Consider the following 18,441-nt stretch of genomic DNA (forward strand, 5'->3'; position numbering starts at 1 on the left):
AACAATAAAATTCTGTATAGGGGAGTCAACGCTCAATGCACAATCATTAATCCATCTCAAGCCTAATTCTCGTCAGTCTCCAATCTTCTGAAGCATAATGAACAAGTTCTTACATGGTGAACGAATTCTTACATAGTGAATAAGTTCTTACATGGTACAAGGGCAGTCATCACAGAAACTTTCGGTTTTGATCATGCATTATGAACTATAAACAATCAGGTCAAATATGAATATTTGTTTGATTTTTATACTTGATTTATATGTGGATCCCACATTTCTCCCTTTATTATTATTATTTTTATTTTTAATAAAATGCTGAAGTGGTAGGTAGATGCAAGATAAAGGTAGAAAATATAGTTTAGTGCTGTAAGAGGGCAAATGTAGATGATCAGGTGTGTGCCTATGGACTAAGTATTAATCCAAGCTAGACAAGGGCAGCAAAACATCCACGGATGCAGAAGATTTCTCTCAAAACGGGGGGGGGGGAGGGTGAGGTTCTGAGCCTCGCCTCTGTCGATCCCCAGTTTCTCACCTGATGGCTCCCCTGCGACTGTGCCTGTCTTAGGTTTTTCCTCCCTTGAGGAATCTTACCCGTCTCTGGCTAACCAGTCATCTTCCGGGGCCATACAGGGAAATGTAAAGTTGGTAAGTGAGAGAGAAGCCATATTGTTTGAAAAGGTTAGCTTTTTACTTCTTTGCAGATTTATGCCCTGTGGCTTCTATGCCCAGCACTTGTCTCGAGGTATCTTTACCACCTGCAGGAATTATGATACTCGGTAAATTCAATATGTGGCACGAATTCTATTTAAGGGTTGTAATTAGGAAGGAAGAAGAAAAGCTATAGAGGTAGCATATGGAAGAAAACATGGGAGGATTGATTATTTCTCTGACATATCTTCTTGTAGAGTAACTTAAGCATGTATAGGTTTTAAACTAGTAACTAACTTGCGCTCACATATTAACATAATAGGAATACGGTGACATAAACAAAGCTAATCTATAATTACCATCCATCTCCAGTGAAGCCAAGAAAACCATTTAGGCACCCTAGGCATTTGTGAAAATTTGTCTATGATATGATGGATATTGTCCAACTGTACTTGAACAGTCTGAGAGAAATCAGACAAATTAAAGCAACCCATTTCTGGGATCTGTTCACATCCCATATGTCCTTTTAACCGTAGATAGTCTATAGATAAGATTTTGGAGTGCTACAACTTGCACCCCTCCCAATTCCTGGTTGAGTTCCAACAGTACAGATCCGGTCAAATTCGTTGTCTCACTGTATGCACATGCCAGCCTAGACATCTCCCTCTTCATTCCAATGGCAAGTCCAGGAAATGGTGGGGTGGATGCAGCCACAACCGCAGCATCGTCCGGATCCCTGTGGAGGCTTTTTGATGATCATCCCCCGGCACAAGTCCTCCAGAGAGTGCTGATGCTGGAAGCTCCTCCTCATATCGTATCTTAGTTCATTTTCTGGGTAGCCAAGCTAGGCCTTGATCTTCTGCATAGAAACAGACAGACCCTTTGCCCACACTTTGACATGCCCTCTATACCACTGTGTAGAACTCACTGGAGGTCAGCACACAGGGACTGCTTTTTTTTTTTTTTTATTAAGAGAAAGGAATATTATCAGAAAAGAGTACCTCCATAGCTGATCATCTGACACCCTTTAAGTGATCAACATTAAGGATATTTAAAGCATGTGTTGATCTTTGATTCACCAATAGTTTTATCCTATCAAGGAGTAATCCCCCTTTTCTTTTTTTCTTTCTTTCTTTTTTTTTTTCTTTTTTTAATCTTTAATCTACACTTATATGAAGAACACTATGTTTAGTATGCTCTCCCCTATATCAGGTACCCCCTAAAAACCACATTACGGTTACTGTCCATCAGCTTAGCAAAATGTTGTAGAATCACTACTTGTCCTCTCTGTGTTGTACAGCCCACTCTGCCCTTTCTCCTAACCCCCCCCATGCATGCTAATCTTAATACCCGCCTTCTGCTTCCCCCGCCTTATCCCTCCCTGCCCACCCATCCTCCCCAGTTCCTTTCCCTTTGGTACCTGTTAGTCCATTTTTGGGTTCTGTAATTCCGCTGCTGTTTTGTTCTTTCAGTTTTTCCTTTGTTCTTATACTCCTCAAATGAGTGAAATCATTTGGTATTTCTCTTTCTCCGCTTGGCTTATTTCACTGAGCATAATACTCTCCAGCTCCATCCATGTTGCTGCAAATGGTTGGATTTTTCCACTTCTTATGGCTGAGTAGTATTCCATTGTGTATATGTACCACATCTTCTTTATCCATTCATCTACCGATGGACATTTAGGTTGCTTCCAATTCTTGGCTATTGTAAATAGTGCTGCAATAAACAGAGGGGTGCATCTGTCTTTCTCAAGCTTGATTGCTGCGTTCTTAGGGTAAATTCCTAGGAGTGGAATTCCTGGGTCAAATGCTAGGTCTGTTTTGAGCATTTTGATGAACCTCCATACTGCTTTCCACAATGGTTGAACTAATTTACATTCCCACCAGCAGTGTAGGAGGGTTCCCCTTTCTCCACAGCCTCGCTAACATTTGTTGTTGTTTGTCTTTTGGATGGCAGCTATCCTTACTGGTGTGAGGTGATACCTCATTGTAGTTTTAATTTGCATTTCTCTGATAATTAGCGATGTGGAGCATCTTTTCATGTGTCTCTTGGCCATCTGTATTTCTTTTTTGGAGAACTGTCTGTTCAGTTCCTCTGCCCATTTTTTAATTGGATTATTTGTTTTTTGTTTGTTGAGGCATGTGAGCTCCTTATATATTCTGGACATCAAGCCGTTATCGGATCTGTCATTTTCAAATATATTCTCCCATGCTGTAGGGTTCCTTTTTGTTTTATTGATGGTGTCTTTCACTGTACAGAAGCTTTTCAGCTTAATGTAGTCCCACTTGCTCATTTTTGCTGTTGTTTTCCTTGCCCGGGGAGATATGTTCAAGAAGAGGTCACTCATGTTTATGTCTGAGAGGTTTTTGCCTATGTTTTTTCCCAAGAGTTTAATGGTTTCATGACTTACATTCAGGTCTTTGATCCATTTTGAGTTTACCTGTGTATATGGGGTTAGACAATGGTCCAGTTTCATTCTCCTACATGTAGCTGTCCAGTTTTGCCAGCACCATCTGTTGAAGAGACTGTCATTTTGCCATTGTATGTCCATGGCTCCTTTATCAAATATTAATTGACCATATATATTTGGGTTAATGTCTGGAGACTCTATTCTGTTCCACTGGTCTGTGGCTCTGTTCTTGTGCCAGTACCAAATTGTTTTGATTAGTGTGGCTTTGTAGTAGAGCCTGAAGTTGGGGAGTGAGATCCCCCCTACTTTATTCTTCTTTTTCAGGATTGCTTTGGCTATTTGGGGTCTTTGGTGTTTCCATATGAATTTTTGAATTATTTGTTCCAATTCATTGAAGAATGTTGCTGGTAATTTGATAGGGATTGCATCAATGGGCAGTATGGCCATTTTGACGATATTAATTCTTCCTAGCCATGAGCATGGGATGAGTTTCCATTTATTAGTGTCCCCTTTAATTTCTCTTAAGAGTGACTTGCAGTTTTCAAAGTATAAGTCTTTCACTTCTTTGGTTAGATTTATTCCTAGGTATTTTATTCTTTTTGATGCAATCGTGAATGGAATCGTTTTCCTGATTTCTCTTTCTATTGGTTCATTGTTAGTGTATAGGAAAGCTACAGATTTCTGTATGTTAATTTTGTATCCTGCAACTTTGCTGTATTCCGATATCAGTTCTAGTAGTTTTGGAGTGGAGTCTTTAGGGTTTTTTATGTACAATATCATATCATCTGCAAATAGTGACTGTTTAACTTCTTCTTTACCAGTCTGGATTCCTTGTATTTCTTTGTTTTGTCTGATTGCCGTGGCTAGGACCTCCAGTACTATGTTAAATAACAGTGGGGAGAGTGGACATCCCTGTCTGGTTCCCGATCTCAGAGGAAGTGCTTTCAGCTTCTCGCTGTTCAGTATAATGCTGGCTGTGGGTTTATCATATATGGCCTTTATTATGTTGAGGTACTTGCCCTCTATTCCCATTTTGCTGAGAGTTTTTATCATAAATGGATGTTGAATTTTGTCAAATGCTTTTTCAGCATCTATGGAGATGATCATGTGGTTTTTGTCTTTCTTTTTGTTGATGTGGTGGATGATGTTGATGGATTTTCAAATGTTGTACCATCCTTGCATCCCTGGGATGAATCCCACTTGGTCATGGTGTATGATCCTTTTGATATACTGTTGAATTCTGTTTTCTAATATTTTATTGAGTATTTTTGCATCTACAATCATCAGGGATATTGGTCTGTAATTTTCTTTTTTGGTGGGGTCTTTGCCTGGTTTTGGTATTCAGTGATGTTGGCTTCATAGAATGAGTTTGGGAGTATTCCCTCTTCTATTTTTTGGAACACTTTAAGGAGAATGGGTATTATGTCTTCTCTGTGTGTCTGATAAAATTCCGAGGTAAATCCATCCGGCCCCGGGGTTTTGTTCTTGGGTAGTTTTTTGATTACCATTTCAATTTCTTTGCTCGTAATTGGTTTGTTTAACTTTTGTGTTTCTTCCTTGGTCAGTCTTGGGAGGTTGTATTTTTCTAGGAAGTTGTCCATTTCTTCTAGGTTTTCCAGCTTGTTGGCATATAGGTTTTCATAGTAGTCTTTAATAATTCTTTGTATTTCTGTGGAGTCTGTCGTGATTTTTCCATTCTCATTTCTGATTATGTTGATTTGTGTTGATTCTCTTTTTCTCTTAATAAGTTTGACTAGAGGCTTATCTATTTTGTTTATTTTCTCAAAGAACCAGCTCTTGGTTTCGTTGATTTTTGCTATTGTTTTATTCTTCTCAATTTTGTTTATTTCTTCTCTGATCTTTATTATGTCCCTCCTTCTGCTGACTTTAGGCCTCATTTGTTCTTCTTTTTCCAGTTTCGATAATTGTGATGTTAGACTATTCATTTGGGATTGTTCTTCCTTCTTCATGTGTGCCTGGATTGCTATATACTTACCTCTTAAGACTGCTTTTGCTGCGTCCCACAGAAGTTGGGGCTTTGTGTTGTTGTTGTCATTTGTTTCTATATATTCCTTGATCTCTATTTTGATTTGTTCATTGATCCATTGATTATTTAGTAGCATGTTGTTAAGCCTCCATGTGTTTGTGAGCCTTTTTGTTTTCTTTGTAGAATTTATTTCTACTTTTATATCTTTGTGGTCTGAAAAATTGGTTGGTAGAATTTCAATATTTTGGAATTTACTGAGGCTCTTTTTGTGAGCTAGTATGTAGTCTATTCTGGAGAATGTTCCATGTGCACTTGAGAAGAATGTATATCCTGTTGCTTTTGGATGTAGAGTTCTATAGATGTCTATTAGGTCCATCTGTTCTAGTGTGTTGTTCAGTGCCTGTGTGTCCTTACTTATTTTCTGCCCGGTGGATCTATTCTTTGGGGTGAGTGGTGTGTTGAAGTCTCCTAAAATGAATGCATTGCAGTCTATTTCCCTCTTTAGTTCTGTTAGTATTTGTTTCACATATGCTGGTGCTCCTGTATTGGGTGCATATATATTTAGAATGGTTATATCCTCTTGTTGGACTGAGCCCTTTATCATTATGTACTGTCCTTCTTTATCTCTTGTTACTTTCTTTGTTTTGAAGTCTATTTTGTCTGATATTAGTACTGCAACCCCTGCTTTCTTCTCACTGTTGTTTGCCTGAAATATGGTTTTCCATCCCTTGACTTTGAGTCTGTGCTTGTCTTTGGGTTTAAGGTGAGTTTCTTGTAAGCAGCATATAGATGCGTCTTGCTTTTTTATCCATTCTATTACTCTGTGTCTTTTGATTGGTGCATTAAGTCCATTTACATTTAGGGTGACTATTGAGAGATATGTACTTATTGCCATTGCAGGCTTTAGATTCATGGTTACCAAAGGTTCAAGGCTAGCTTCTTTAGTATCTTACTGCCTAAGTTAGCTCGCTTATTGAGCTGTTATATTCACTGTCTGGAGATTCTTTTCTTCTCTCCCTTCTTATTCCTCCTCCTCCATTCTTCATATGTTGTGTGTTTTGTTCTGTGCTCTTTTTAGGAGTGCTCCCATCTAGAGCAGTCCCTGTAGGATGCCCTGTATAGGTGGTTTGTGGGAAGCAAATTCCCTCAGCTTTTGCTTGTCTGGGAATTGTTTAATCCCGCCATCATATTTAAATGATAGTCGTGCTGGATACAGTATCCTTGGTTCAAGGCCCTTCTGTTTCATTGCATTAAGTATATCATGCCATTCTCTTCTGGCCTGTAGGGTTTCTGTCGAGAAGTCTGATGTTAGCCTGATGGGTTTTCCTTTGCAGGTGACCTTTTTCTCTCTAGCTGCCTTTAAAACTCTTTCCTTGTCCTTGATCCTTGCCATTTTAATTATTATGTGTCTTGGTGTTGTCCTCCTTGGATCCTTTCTGTTGGGGGTTCTGTGTAATTCCCTGGTCTGTTCGATTATTTCCTCCCCCAGTTTGGGGAAGTTTTCAGCAATTATTTCTTCAAAGAGACTTTCTATCCCTTTTCCTCTTTCTTCTTCTTCTGGTACCCGTATAATATGAATATTATTCCTTTTGGATTGGTCACATAGTGAGAGAGCTGATTTTTAAAAAATTTTTAATGTAGGCTTTATAACAAGTAAAATTTATGACAATGACAATATATAAAGTATGGCAGTTGGGCAAATGGAAGTATGTTGTAAGTCTTTTAGATTCTACGTGAAGTGGTGGACTTATAGGACTAAAATATACATTGTAATCCTGCCTAAAGCAATCTACAGATTAAATGCAATCCCTATCAAAATACCAATAGCATTCTTCAACTGGAACAAATAGTTCTAAATTTTGTATGGAAGCAACAAACCCTGAATAGCCAAAGCAATCCTGAGAAGGAAGAATGAAGCCGCGGGGGGGGTGTTATGCTCCCCAACTTCAAGCTCTACTATACAGCCACAATAATCAAGACAATTTGGTACTGGCACAAGAATAAACCCCCCATAGGTCAATGGAACAAAATACAGAGCCCAGATATAAACCCACACATATATGGCTAATTAATATAAGATAAAGGAGCCATGGACATACAATGGGGAAATGACAACCTCTTCAACAACTGGTGTTGGCAAAACTGGATAGCTACATGTAAGAGAATTACTGTCTTAACTCCATACACAAAAGTAAACTTGAAGTGGATCAAACACCTGAATGTAAGTCATGAAACCATGAAACTCTTAGAAGAAAACAGGCAAAACTCTCTTGAATATAAACATAAGCAATTTTTTCATACCTCCTCAGAGAACATACTCCTCAGGCAAGGGAAACAAAAGCAAAAACAAACAAGTGGGATTATATCAAACTAAAAAGCTTACGTACAGCAAAGGAAACCATCAGTAGAACAAAAAGGCATCCTACAGTATGGAGGATTATATTCGTAAGTGACATATCTGATAAGGGGTTGACATCCAAAATATATAAAGAGCTCATACACATCAGCAAGCAAAAAGCAAATAATCTGATTAAAAAATGGGCAGAGGATCTGAACATTTCTCTAAAGAAGAAACTCAGATGGCCAACAGGCACATGAAAAGATGCTCCATATCGCTAATCATCAGAAAAATGCAAATTAAAAGCACTATGAGACATCACCTTACACCAGTTAGGATTGCCAACATCCAAAAGACAGACAACAACAAATGCTGGTGAGGATGTGGAGAAAGGGGAACCCTCCTACACTGCTGGTGGGAATGTAAATTAGTTCAACCATTGTGGTAAGCAGTATGGAGGTTCCTCAAAAAACTAAAAATAGAAATACCATTTGACCCAGGAATTTCACTCCTAGGAATTTACCCTAAGAATACAGGATCCCAGAATCTAAAAGACATATCACCCCTTTGCTTATCAGAGCACTATTAACAATAGACAAGAAATAGAAGCAACCTAAGTGTCCATCAGTAGATGAATGGATTAAGATGTGGTACATATGCACAGTGGAATATTATTCAGCCTTAAGAAGAAAACAAATCCTACCATTTGCAACAACATGGATGGAGTTACAGTGTATTATGCTCAGTGAAATAAGCCAGGCAGAGAAAGATAAGTATCAATGATTTCACTCATCTGTGGACTATAACAACAAAGCAAAAGCTGAAGGAACAAAATAGCAGCAGACTCACAGAACCTAAGAATGGACTATCAGTTACCAAAGGGAAAGGGACTGGGGAGGGTGGGTGGGAAAGAAGGGATAAGACGATTAAGGGACATTATGATTGGCACACATAATATAGGGGGGACACAGGGAAGGAAATATAGCACAGAGAAGACAAATAGTGACTCTATAGCATCTTACTACACTGATGGACAGTGACTGTAAGGGATTTGTGGTGGGGACTTGATAATGGGGGGAATCTAGTAAACAATGTTGCTCACATAATTGTATATTAATGATACCAAAATAAAAAAAATTAAGGGATAACAAATACAATTATGGAGGTTAAATGGCTACAAAAATACCAGTTTTACCAAGAGAAGTCAGGAAAAGAGGAACAACGTATTAAGAGTAAAAAATAGTAAGATGGTAAATTTTAAATTCAGTTATATAAGTATTACATTAAATGTAAATGGATAATAAATATTAATTAGAATGCAAAGATTATCAATTAAAAGTAAGATCTGCATGGGGAAAGCAGTATAGCATGGAGAAGACAAGTAATGACTCTAGCATCTTACTTTGTGGCTAGATAGTGCCTGTAGTGGCGGGGGGATGAGGACTTGATAATATTTCTGAGTGTTGAAACCACAATGCTGTTCATATGAAACCTTCATAAGATTGTATATCAATGATACAATAGTAAAAAAAATAAGACATCTGAAAATGAAATTAAGAAAATTTCATTTGCAATGGCATCAAAAAGAATGAACTACGTAGGAATAAATTTGACAAGGGGATGCAATAAGTGTGTCTGAACTCTATAAAATGTTGTTAGAAGGTAAAGAAGGCCTAGAAGAAAACATAGGCAAAAATCTCTTGAATATAAACATGAGCAAGTTTTTCCTGAATGCATCTCCTCGGGCAAGGGAAACAAAAAGTGAGCAAATGGGACTGCATCACGCTAAAAAGCTTCCGTACAGCAAAGGACACTGTCAGCAGAACAAAAAGGGATTCTACAGCATGGCAGAATATATTTGTAAATGACATATCTGACAAGGGGTTAACATCCAAAATATATAAAGAACTCATACACCTCAACAACCAAAAAGCAAATAACCCTATTAAAAAAATGGGTGGAGGATATGAACAGACACTTCTCCAAAGAAGAAATTCAGATGGCCATCAGGCATATGAGAAGATGCTCCACATCACTGATTACCAGAGAAATGCACATTAAAACCACAATGAGGTATAACCTCACACCAGATAGGATGGCCAACATAGAAAAGAATAGGAACAACAAATGCTGGCAAGGATGTGGAGAAAGGGGAACCCTCCTACACTGCTGGTGGGAATGTAAACTAGTTCAACCATTGTGGAAAGCAGTATGGAGGATCCTTAAAAACTCAAAATAGAAATACTATTTGATCCAGAATTCCACTCCTAGGAATTCACCCTAAGAATGCAGGAGCCCATTTTCAAAAAGACATATACACCCCACCCCTATGTTTATCGCAGCACTGTTTACAATAGCCAAGAAATGGAAGCAACCTAAGTGTCCATCAGTAGATGAATGGATAAAGAAAATGTGGTACATATGCACAGTGGAATATTATTCAGCCATAAGAAGAAAACAAATCCTACCATTTGCACCAATGTGGATGGAGTTAGAGGGTGTTATGCTCAGTGAAATAAGCCAGGCAGGGAAAGACAAGTACCAAATGATTTCACTCATCTGTGGAACATAAGAACAAAGCAAAAACTGAAGGAACAAAACAACAGTAGACTCACACAACCCAGGAATGGACTAACAGTTTTTAAAAGGAAAGGGACTGGAGTGGGGGTGGGAATGAAGGGAGAAGGGGAATAAGGGGCATTATGATTAGCACACATAATGTAGCAGGGGCCACGGGAAAGGCAGTACAGAACAGAGAAGACAAGTAGTGATTCTATAGCGTCTTACTACAGTGATGTACTGACTGTAATGGGGTATGTGGTGGGGGCTTGATAATGGGGGGAATCTAGTAATCACAGTGTTGCTCGTGTAATTCTATATTAATGATACCAAAATAAAAAGGTAAAGAAGGCTGGAAAAAATGGAAAGATATCCTGTATTCATGGATCAGATAACTGAATATTGTTTAGATGGCAACATTCTTTAAATTGACCTATGGATTCAGTGCAATCCTTATAAGATTCTCAGGTGGCATCTCTGCAAAAATGGACAGACTAGTCATAAAATTAATATGGAAATACAAAGGATCTCAAATAGCTAAAGCAATCTTAAAAGAACAAAGTTGGAGAATTCACACTTCCTGATTTTGAAACCTACTACAATGTCACACTAATCAAAATGGTGTGGTACCAACTTAAGGATAGACATAGAGATCACTGGAGTAGACATAAGGTTAAGTATAAACCCTCATATTTACAGTAAGTTGATTTTCAACAGTTTCACCAATGGGGGAAAATAGTCTTTTCAGCATATAGCACTGGGACAACTGGATATACGCATGCAAAGGAACACCTTGGAACCCTTACCTCATGTATGTTTTATAAGAAACAAAGATTCTTTTGACGGGACACAACACAGTGACACTCAGATAGATGAAAGGAAAACTCCTTGTTACTTACAGCTCCAAATGAGAGAAAGCTACCATTTGACCACATGGAGTTCCACCTGAGACAAGATAACCACAAGTTGGAACAGCTGAAAGGCAGCTAAGTGGGGCCATTGGGGTAGGGTTACTGCATTAGCTAGGTTTCACAGAGTCCCTCTAAATTGGCAAAATTAAATAAATCTGTGGGCTCTAGGGCATAGGGAATGTACCCAGTTGTTTGGTACCTGTTTTGGGGACAATTAGGGTGAGCACATACTGGACTAAGTGTGAGAACCTGAAAAGGCAAGTGGTTCGTTTGTGGATGAATCAGTGGCTCAGAAAAAAGAACTGACCAGCCTCTAGCCAGGGCCTCAAACAGGGTCAGGACAGCATTTCAAAAAAACCCGAAGGTGTATTACACCATACATAAAAATTCGAAATGGATCAAAAACCTAAATGTAAGAGCTAAAACTCTTAGTAAAAAACAGGCATAAATTTTCATGGCCTTGGATTAGGCAATGGTTTCTTAGATATGACACCAAAAACACAAGTGATAAGCAAGAAGGTTGGGTTTTATCAAAACTAAAAACTTTTGTGTAAAGACAAACCAAAATATAGGAGAGAATATTTGCAAGTCACATATCTGATAAGGGTCCAGCATGTTCAAAGAACTATTACAACTTGTCTTTATTGTTAATAATCTTTTGTCTGCTTGAGGTATCAGATACTGAGAGCTGTGCATGTTTGGTTGGCCTTTTATTTTTCAAGGAAACCCTCTTAGGTACATACAGATTCAAGATTGTCTTATCATTTTGGTAGATCGTTTTATTTTTAGGTTATATCTGTTTTTATCCCAGTTGGTGTATTTCATCTTAAATTCTGTTTTAGCTGATGTTAATATTACCATATCAACTTTATTTTGGCTAGTACTTGCCTGGAAGATACTATGCTTTTTTTAAAACATAAAACATGTTTTAAACTTTTGTGTAAAGACAAAAGTTTGTGTTTTTAAAATTTTATATTCATTCTTATAATCTCATTTATAATTCACCTATAAACTACTAATATACTTGAACTTATTTTCTACCATATTATATAGTGTATTTTTCTTTTTGTTTTTTGCCTTCTGTGGGACTGAGAAACTTTTTCTTACATTGTTTTCTTTTTCTCTTTATCAATTATCTGCTTAAATATTGCTCTCTCTCCATCTTGTCTCTTTTTCTTTAACTTAGTTTTGTTAGGATATCTCATTCTGTCCCCCATATCTTTTAATTTTGCTTTAATATTTTTTAGTCTATATCCACCAGTCCCTGCTATGTGCATATGCCCTCACATGCCAGTGGAGTCCTGCCCATGAACTTAATCACCAGACTCTCTTTTATTCAATTGACAACATCAGGGAAGGCCAATTTAGCATCTAACCATTGAGAAGAGTCCAGGTTTCTCTTCTATAACCTAAACATTTATTAGTAGGGGAACGATTAGTATTTCTATAAAGTAGTTATTTGGAACATGTTATGTAGTTAACAGTAGTTAAAAAACTCTTGATCTGTATGTACTGACATGGGATATTGCTAATATATATCAAGTAAAACAATATTGCATATGGAAGACATTATATAACTTTATATATATACATATTAGTCACACTGCAAAGTTTAGAGCCACCTATCAATTTACATAGTCCTCCAGCAAACCACTCTTACTTCTGATACCATCTGCAAATTTAGGGGGTTTCCAAAACCACCCTTGTGCTTAATAATTCACTAGAAAAGCTTACAGAACTCACTGAAAGCTATTATAGCCATTATACTCATATATTTTACAGATCATTACAGGGAAAGGATACAGATAAAAATTAGCCAAAAGAAAAAACACTTAAGGAAGAGTCTGGGAGGGTTCTAAACACAAAGTTCCCCTTTTTTTAGGAGACGTTACCATTGTGGCACTGGTATGTGACTATTCATCAAGTATTGCCAACTAGGGGAGCTCACACAAACTTAAGTATTCAGTTTTTATTAGATCTTTATTACCTAGGAGTGATTTATTGATTGCTCACATGATTGAAGTTGGCCTCCAGACCTGGTGATACTGTATGACTCAAAGCTCCTATCTTAAATCACATGTTTTCTGGTATGGCCAGGCCCACTCTAAGACTTAGGTATAACCAGCTCTACTTTAATATTCACTTTGGTCAGCTCATAACCTAAACAAAGACACTCCTATCCGGTTATATAGGTTATCTTCCAGAAGTTAAGAGCAAAAGGCATATACATCAGGTAACAAATTATCTCCCAGAAGTCAAGGCCAGGCCTCTCTTTAGACAAGGCTACATTGTTTACTATTACATAGATATGTGAGGATTATAAATATACTTTAAGATATGCAAGAACATGTGTCAAACAGGACAGTCATTATCTCTGAAGGGGAGTGTTATTAATGGTAGTCAAGAGGTATTTAACTTTATCTGTATGTTCAAATTTTCATGAAGTGTATAATTGTATATTATCTTTAAGTGGGAAGACTGAATTTAGACTAACTTTAGGAAAATGGAAAAAGAGGTCAAATTCAACAGAATGAAATTCATTATATCCAAATAAAAGATAAGTCTTCAGGAGGATTTGATTCCTACTGTTGTGAAAAAGATGGAAATAGACCAGCTATTTCAAGATAGCATGAAGTGATCATGGTGATAATCTGGGCAGAACTTTGATATAGCTATCAGGTTTAAAGTTAGGAAACATAAGGAATATCCAAATAGAATCTACACTGCTGAAGAAATCATAGTGTTCTTACAGCAACATTTAATATCCTTATCTGTTTGATGACTGACCAGTTTAAGAATCCAGTAGGTAAGCTTTCGCTCTTTGGGAAAAGGTTGTATAAATATGAACACTTGTTAAATCTACGTGTCGGGCGTGTGGGTATTATATTATTCTCTATGCTTAATGTTTGGAATGCTATTAGGTCTTTAAGCTCCAGGGTGACTTATGACAGCCTAGGCATGTGGGGATTCATATTATTCCTTTTTATCCATTTGCTGGATTCCCAGTCTAAAGAGGATGACTTTCCAAGATAGAGAAGAAGCATTTCATCAAGTATATAGAGACACCTCTGTTCCTTACCTGGACTGCTAATAAATATGAAGAAAACAGAAACTGTTTAGAAGGGAGTTGCAAAATTATATATGTTTGGATTTTTTAGAATAGAGAAAACATTTTGGTGACAATTTGTGATTTTCAAGCATATGAACTTTTAATCTCAAACATAATAACCAAATAGTTTGGCAGATGGAAGGTTTGTGGATAAGAGAAGCATTCATATTTGTTGAGTACCTACTATAAACTGTACTAAGAACTTCTAATCTATTGTCTCATTTTAATCTCTTGCCCATTTATATGGCAGGCCTCATCTCCTTATTATAGGTAAGGAACCCAAGGCTCTTAAGAGAACACAATTTGTGTAGTATCACTAACTGTACTCATGGATGACAGTATTATACAGATAGATTTTACAGGTTGTAAGGAGAAATGTTTACTACAGATGAAAATTCGTAAGCATTGTGGTTGCTTACCTAGGAAAATTTAGCAACTTCTTTTTCTTTCCTGGAAGTATTAAGCTTATTTTTGTGATAGGTTAAGAATAGTTCTCCCTAAAGGCAGAGGAGATAGATCACATGAGCTTACAAAGTTTCTTGTATGTCTATAGTTTGGTATTTTTATTTTTATCATCTCAAATTTGTTCTTGTTTATTTATTTTTTTCTCAAGGTGGATAATATAAATGCAGCTATCATGGATTTGAAGGAAAAGAAGATTCGTACTCTAAGTGAAGAAGCCAAAATAGGAGCACATAGAAAACCAGTGATTTTTCTCCATCCTAAAGATTGTGGTGGAGTCCTTGTGGAATTGGAGCAAGCTTGATTTATGTTTCCAAGAAACTAAGTTAATTGATCTGAAAAAGCCTTATCAAAATGTACTTTGGAATTTAGTCCTTTGCTTCTTCCATCACTTAAAAGTTTAAAGTTAAAAAACTAAATTACAGAGTGAGATTTTTAAATATATATATTTAAAAAGTGTGTGTGTGTGTATAAAACATATATGTTAATTATGTTTTTTCCTGATTTGGAGAAAATCTTGATTGCTAACTACTTAAGGAATATTATTAAAATCGTATTCAGAGAAATAAATGGTTCCTATTCTAAACTGGGGTAATTGAGTATAGTATGTTAGCTGTGTGAAAGGATGTATGTGTGTGAGGTGGGATGGATACACAAAGGAATTATGAAAGGACAGCTGATAGTTGCATGGCTACATATGTGGGATTAAGTAGATTCTAAGGATGTTTTGGAAAGTTTTTAGCACAAACTGTTTAACGTTAAGTAGTTTTGACCTCAAAATTTGGCTTTTCTGGAATAATTCATGATCACAAGTCCTTTTTGGACAGGTGTTTTAGGTGCTACTGTTAGATGTAGGAATAGGATGTTTTGTGAAAAATTTGGTACATGGCCTAGTTGATGCATTGATAGCTGACTTATTTTTTTAATTCAGTAGACATGAAGAGGGCAGTGAATGTGTTGAGTTATCTATAACTCAGGTATTAAAACACCACAAAAGGTCCTAGAGGAATATACAAAATGGTTAGAAACCCATTGCCAACAAGCTTATGATCCAGTTGGGAAAACTACTAAGTGTAATACCCATGAAGCAACATGAACAGGTTCAAAAGGAAAGGGAAGGAATATAGGTCCCAGAAGATGGGCTTAGAGTCATTATCAGGTTTTTGGTCAACTATCAGGTGAATTTCAAAGATCATGGGTGGATGGAACGAATACATAGTGTATGGAAAGGTGGTTAATGTTGTAAATTCATGGATGATAGGGTGTTGAGTAAAGAGGTCGATGTGTACACATTGAGCTTGTTATGGAAGACAACTATGACATCACTTAAAAGCATAAATTATAAATGATTTGGTTCTCTATGTAGAGGTAATATTTAAGACAACTGTATCATAAGGGAGGGGAAGGATAAAGGGAATTAAATGGTGGTTAAGTACTTACATTCCACTTGAAGAGGCAAATATCAATACTAGTAGACTGATAAACTACATACATATAACTCAGATCCACAGAGTAACCACAGAAAATATTATTAAAGAGATACACTCAAAAGCAGCAGGATACACATTCTTCTCAAATGCACATGGAATATTTTCCAGAATAGACCACATACTAGGCCACAAAATGAGCCTTAGTAAATTCAAAAAGATTGAAATTCTACCAACCGACTTCTCAGACCATAAAGGCATAAAACTAGAAATAAGTTTTACAAAGAAAAAAATGGGTTCACAAACACATGGAGGCTTGACAACATGCTCCTAAATAATCAATGGATCAGTGACCAAATTAAAACAGATCAAGCAATATATGGAGACAAATGACAATGACAGCATAAAGCCCCAACTTCTGTGGGACGCAGCAAAGGCAGTTCTAAGATGAAAGTATATAGCAATCCAGGCTTATTTAAAGAAGGAAGAACAATTCCAAATGAATAAAGTCACAATTATTGAAATTGGAAAAAGAACAAATGAGGTCCAAAGTCAGCAGAAGAAGGGATATAATAAAGATCAGAGAGGAAATTAATAAAATTGAGAGTAATAAAACAATAGAAAAAAATCAATGAAACCAGGAGTTGATTCTTTGAAAAAATAAGCAAAATAGATAAGCCCCTAGCCAGACTTCTTAAGAGAAAAAGGATCTACACAAAATAGAATCAGAAATGAGAAGAAAAATCACGACATACCCCACAAAAATACAAAAATTATTAGAGAATACTATGAAAATCTACATGCTAACAAGCTGCAAAACCTAGAAGAAATGGACAACTTCCTAGAAAAATACAACCTTCCAAGACTGACCAAGGAAGAAACAGAAAATCTAAACAGACCAATTACCAGCAATGAAATTGAAGCAATAATCAAAAAACTACCTAAGAACAAAACTCCTGGTCCAGATGGATTCACTGCTAAATTTTATCACACACACACAGAGAAGATATCATACCCATTCGCCTTAAAGTTTTCCAAAAAACAGAAGGAGGGAATACTTCCACACTCATTCTATGAAGCCAGCATCACTCTAATACCAAAACCAGGCAAAGACCCCCACCAAAAAAGAAAATTACAGACCAATATCCCTGATGAACATAGATGCAAAAATACTCAACAAAATATTAGCAAACTGAATTCAAAAATACATCAAGAGGATCATACACCATGACCAAGTGGGATTCATCTCAGGGATACAAGGATGATACAACATTCAAAAATCCATCAACATCATCCACCACATCAACAAAAAGAAGGACGGAAACCACATGATCATCTTCATAGAGGCCGAAAAAGCATTGACAAAATTCAATATCCATTCATGATAAAAACTCTCAACAAAATGGGTGTACAGGGCAAGTACCTCAATTTAATAAAGGCCATATATGAAAAACCCACAGTCAACATCATACTTAACAGTGAGGAGCTGAATGCTTTTCCTCTAAGATCGGGAACAGGACAGGGATGCCCACTCTCCTCACTGTTATTCAACATACTACTGGAGGTCCTAGCCACAGCAATCAGGCAAAACAGAAATACAAGGCATCCAGAATGGTAAAGAAGAAGTCAAACTGTCACTATTTGCAGATGACATGATATTGTACATAAAAAACCCTAAAGACTCCACTCCAAAACTACTAGAACTAATATCGGAATTCAGCAAAGTTGAAGGACACAAAATTAATACATAGAAATCTGAGGCTTTCCTCTACACTAACGAACTAACAGAAAGAGAAATCAGGAAAACAATTCCATCCACAAGTGCATCAAAAAGAATAAAATACCCAGGAATAAACCTAACCAAGGAAGTGAAATACCTATATACTGAAAACTACAAGACACTCTTAAGAGAAATTAAGGAGAACACTACCAAATGGAAACTCATCCCATGCTCTTGGCTAGGAAGACTTAATATTGTCAAAATGGCCATCCGGCCTAAAGCAATCTGCAGATTCAATGCAATGCCTATCAAAATACCAACAACATTCTTCAACGAACTGGAACAGTTTTAAAATTCATATGGGGGCTGAGCCAAGAAGACTGCATGAGTAGGGTAGCAGAAATCTCTTCCCAAAACCATATATATTTTTGAAAATACAACAAATATAGCTACTCCTAAAAAAGAGACCAGAAGATTTAGGACAACAGCCAGGCTACATCTACACCTGTGAGAACCCAGCACCTCATGAAGAGGATAAGAGACAAGCTGTAGCTTGGCAGGACCCAAGCACCACCCCTACGCCAGCTCCCCGGTGGAAGGAGAGGAGTCAGTGGCGGGGGGAGAGGGAGCCCAGGACTGCTAAATACCCAGACCTAGTCATCCGCACCGAGAGAGTGTAGACACACGGTGCGTGGTGTGCTGGATACTAGGGAAACAGAACAGTAAAACGTGCAAGCAGGTTCCCACAGCTGGCGCCCCTAGGACAAAAGAAAAGCGAGTGCTTTTTGAAAGTCTTAAAGGGACAGGAGCCTCACAACTGGACAGAAGCATCCCAGCACACACAGCCTAGCAGCTTAGAATCCTGGGGAA

The 18,441-nt window shown here is 37.2% G+C and overlaps 1 protein-coding gene and 1 long non-coding RNA gene across 2 annotated transcripts in view; one reads left to right on the top strand and one right to left on the bottom strand.

Annotated features, from left to right (window-relative positions):
* MCEE (methylmalonyl-CoA epimerase) overlaps positions 1–15,010 on the top strand; it is a 35,320-nt gene extending 20,310 nt beyond the window's left edge. The window contains exon 3 of the mRNA XM_017659889.3: positions 14,576–15,010. Coding sequence (XP_017515378.3) covers positions 14,576–14,728 — 153 coding nt within the window. The 3' untranslated portion in view covers positions 14,729–15,010. The remainder of the gene's footprint in view (positions 1–14,575) is intronic.
* LOC118968742 (uncharacterized) overlaps positions 1–18,441 on the bottom strand; it is a 65,994-nt gene that overhangs the window by 8,626 nt on the left and 38,927 nt on the right. The gene's annotated exons all lie outside the window — the stretch shown is intronic.

The sequence above is a fragment of the Manis javanica genome, chromosome 18 (genome assembly GCF_040802235.1).
Source record: "Manis javanica isolate MJ-LG chromosome 18, MJ_LKY, whole genome shotgun sequence".
In the NCBI taxonomy this organism is placed as follows: domain Eukaryota; kingdom Metazoa; phylum Chordata; class Mammalia; order Pholidota; family Manidae; genus Manis; species Manis javanica.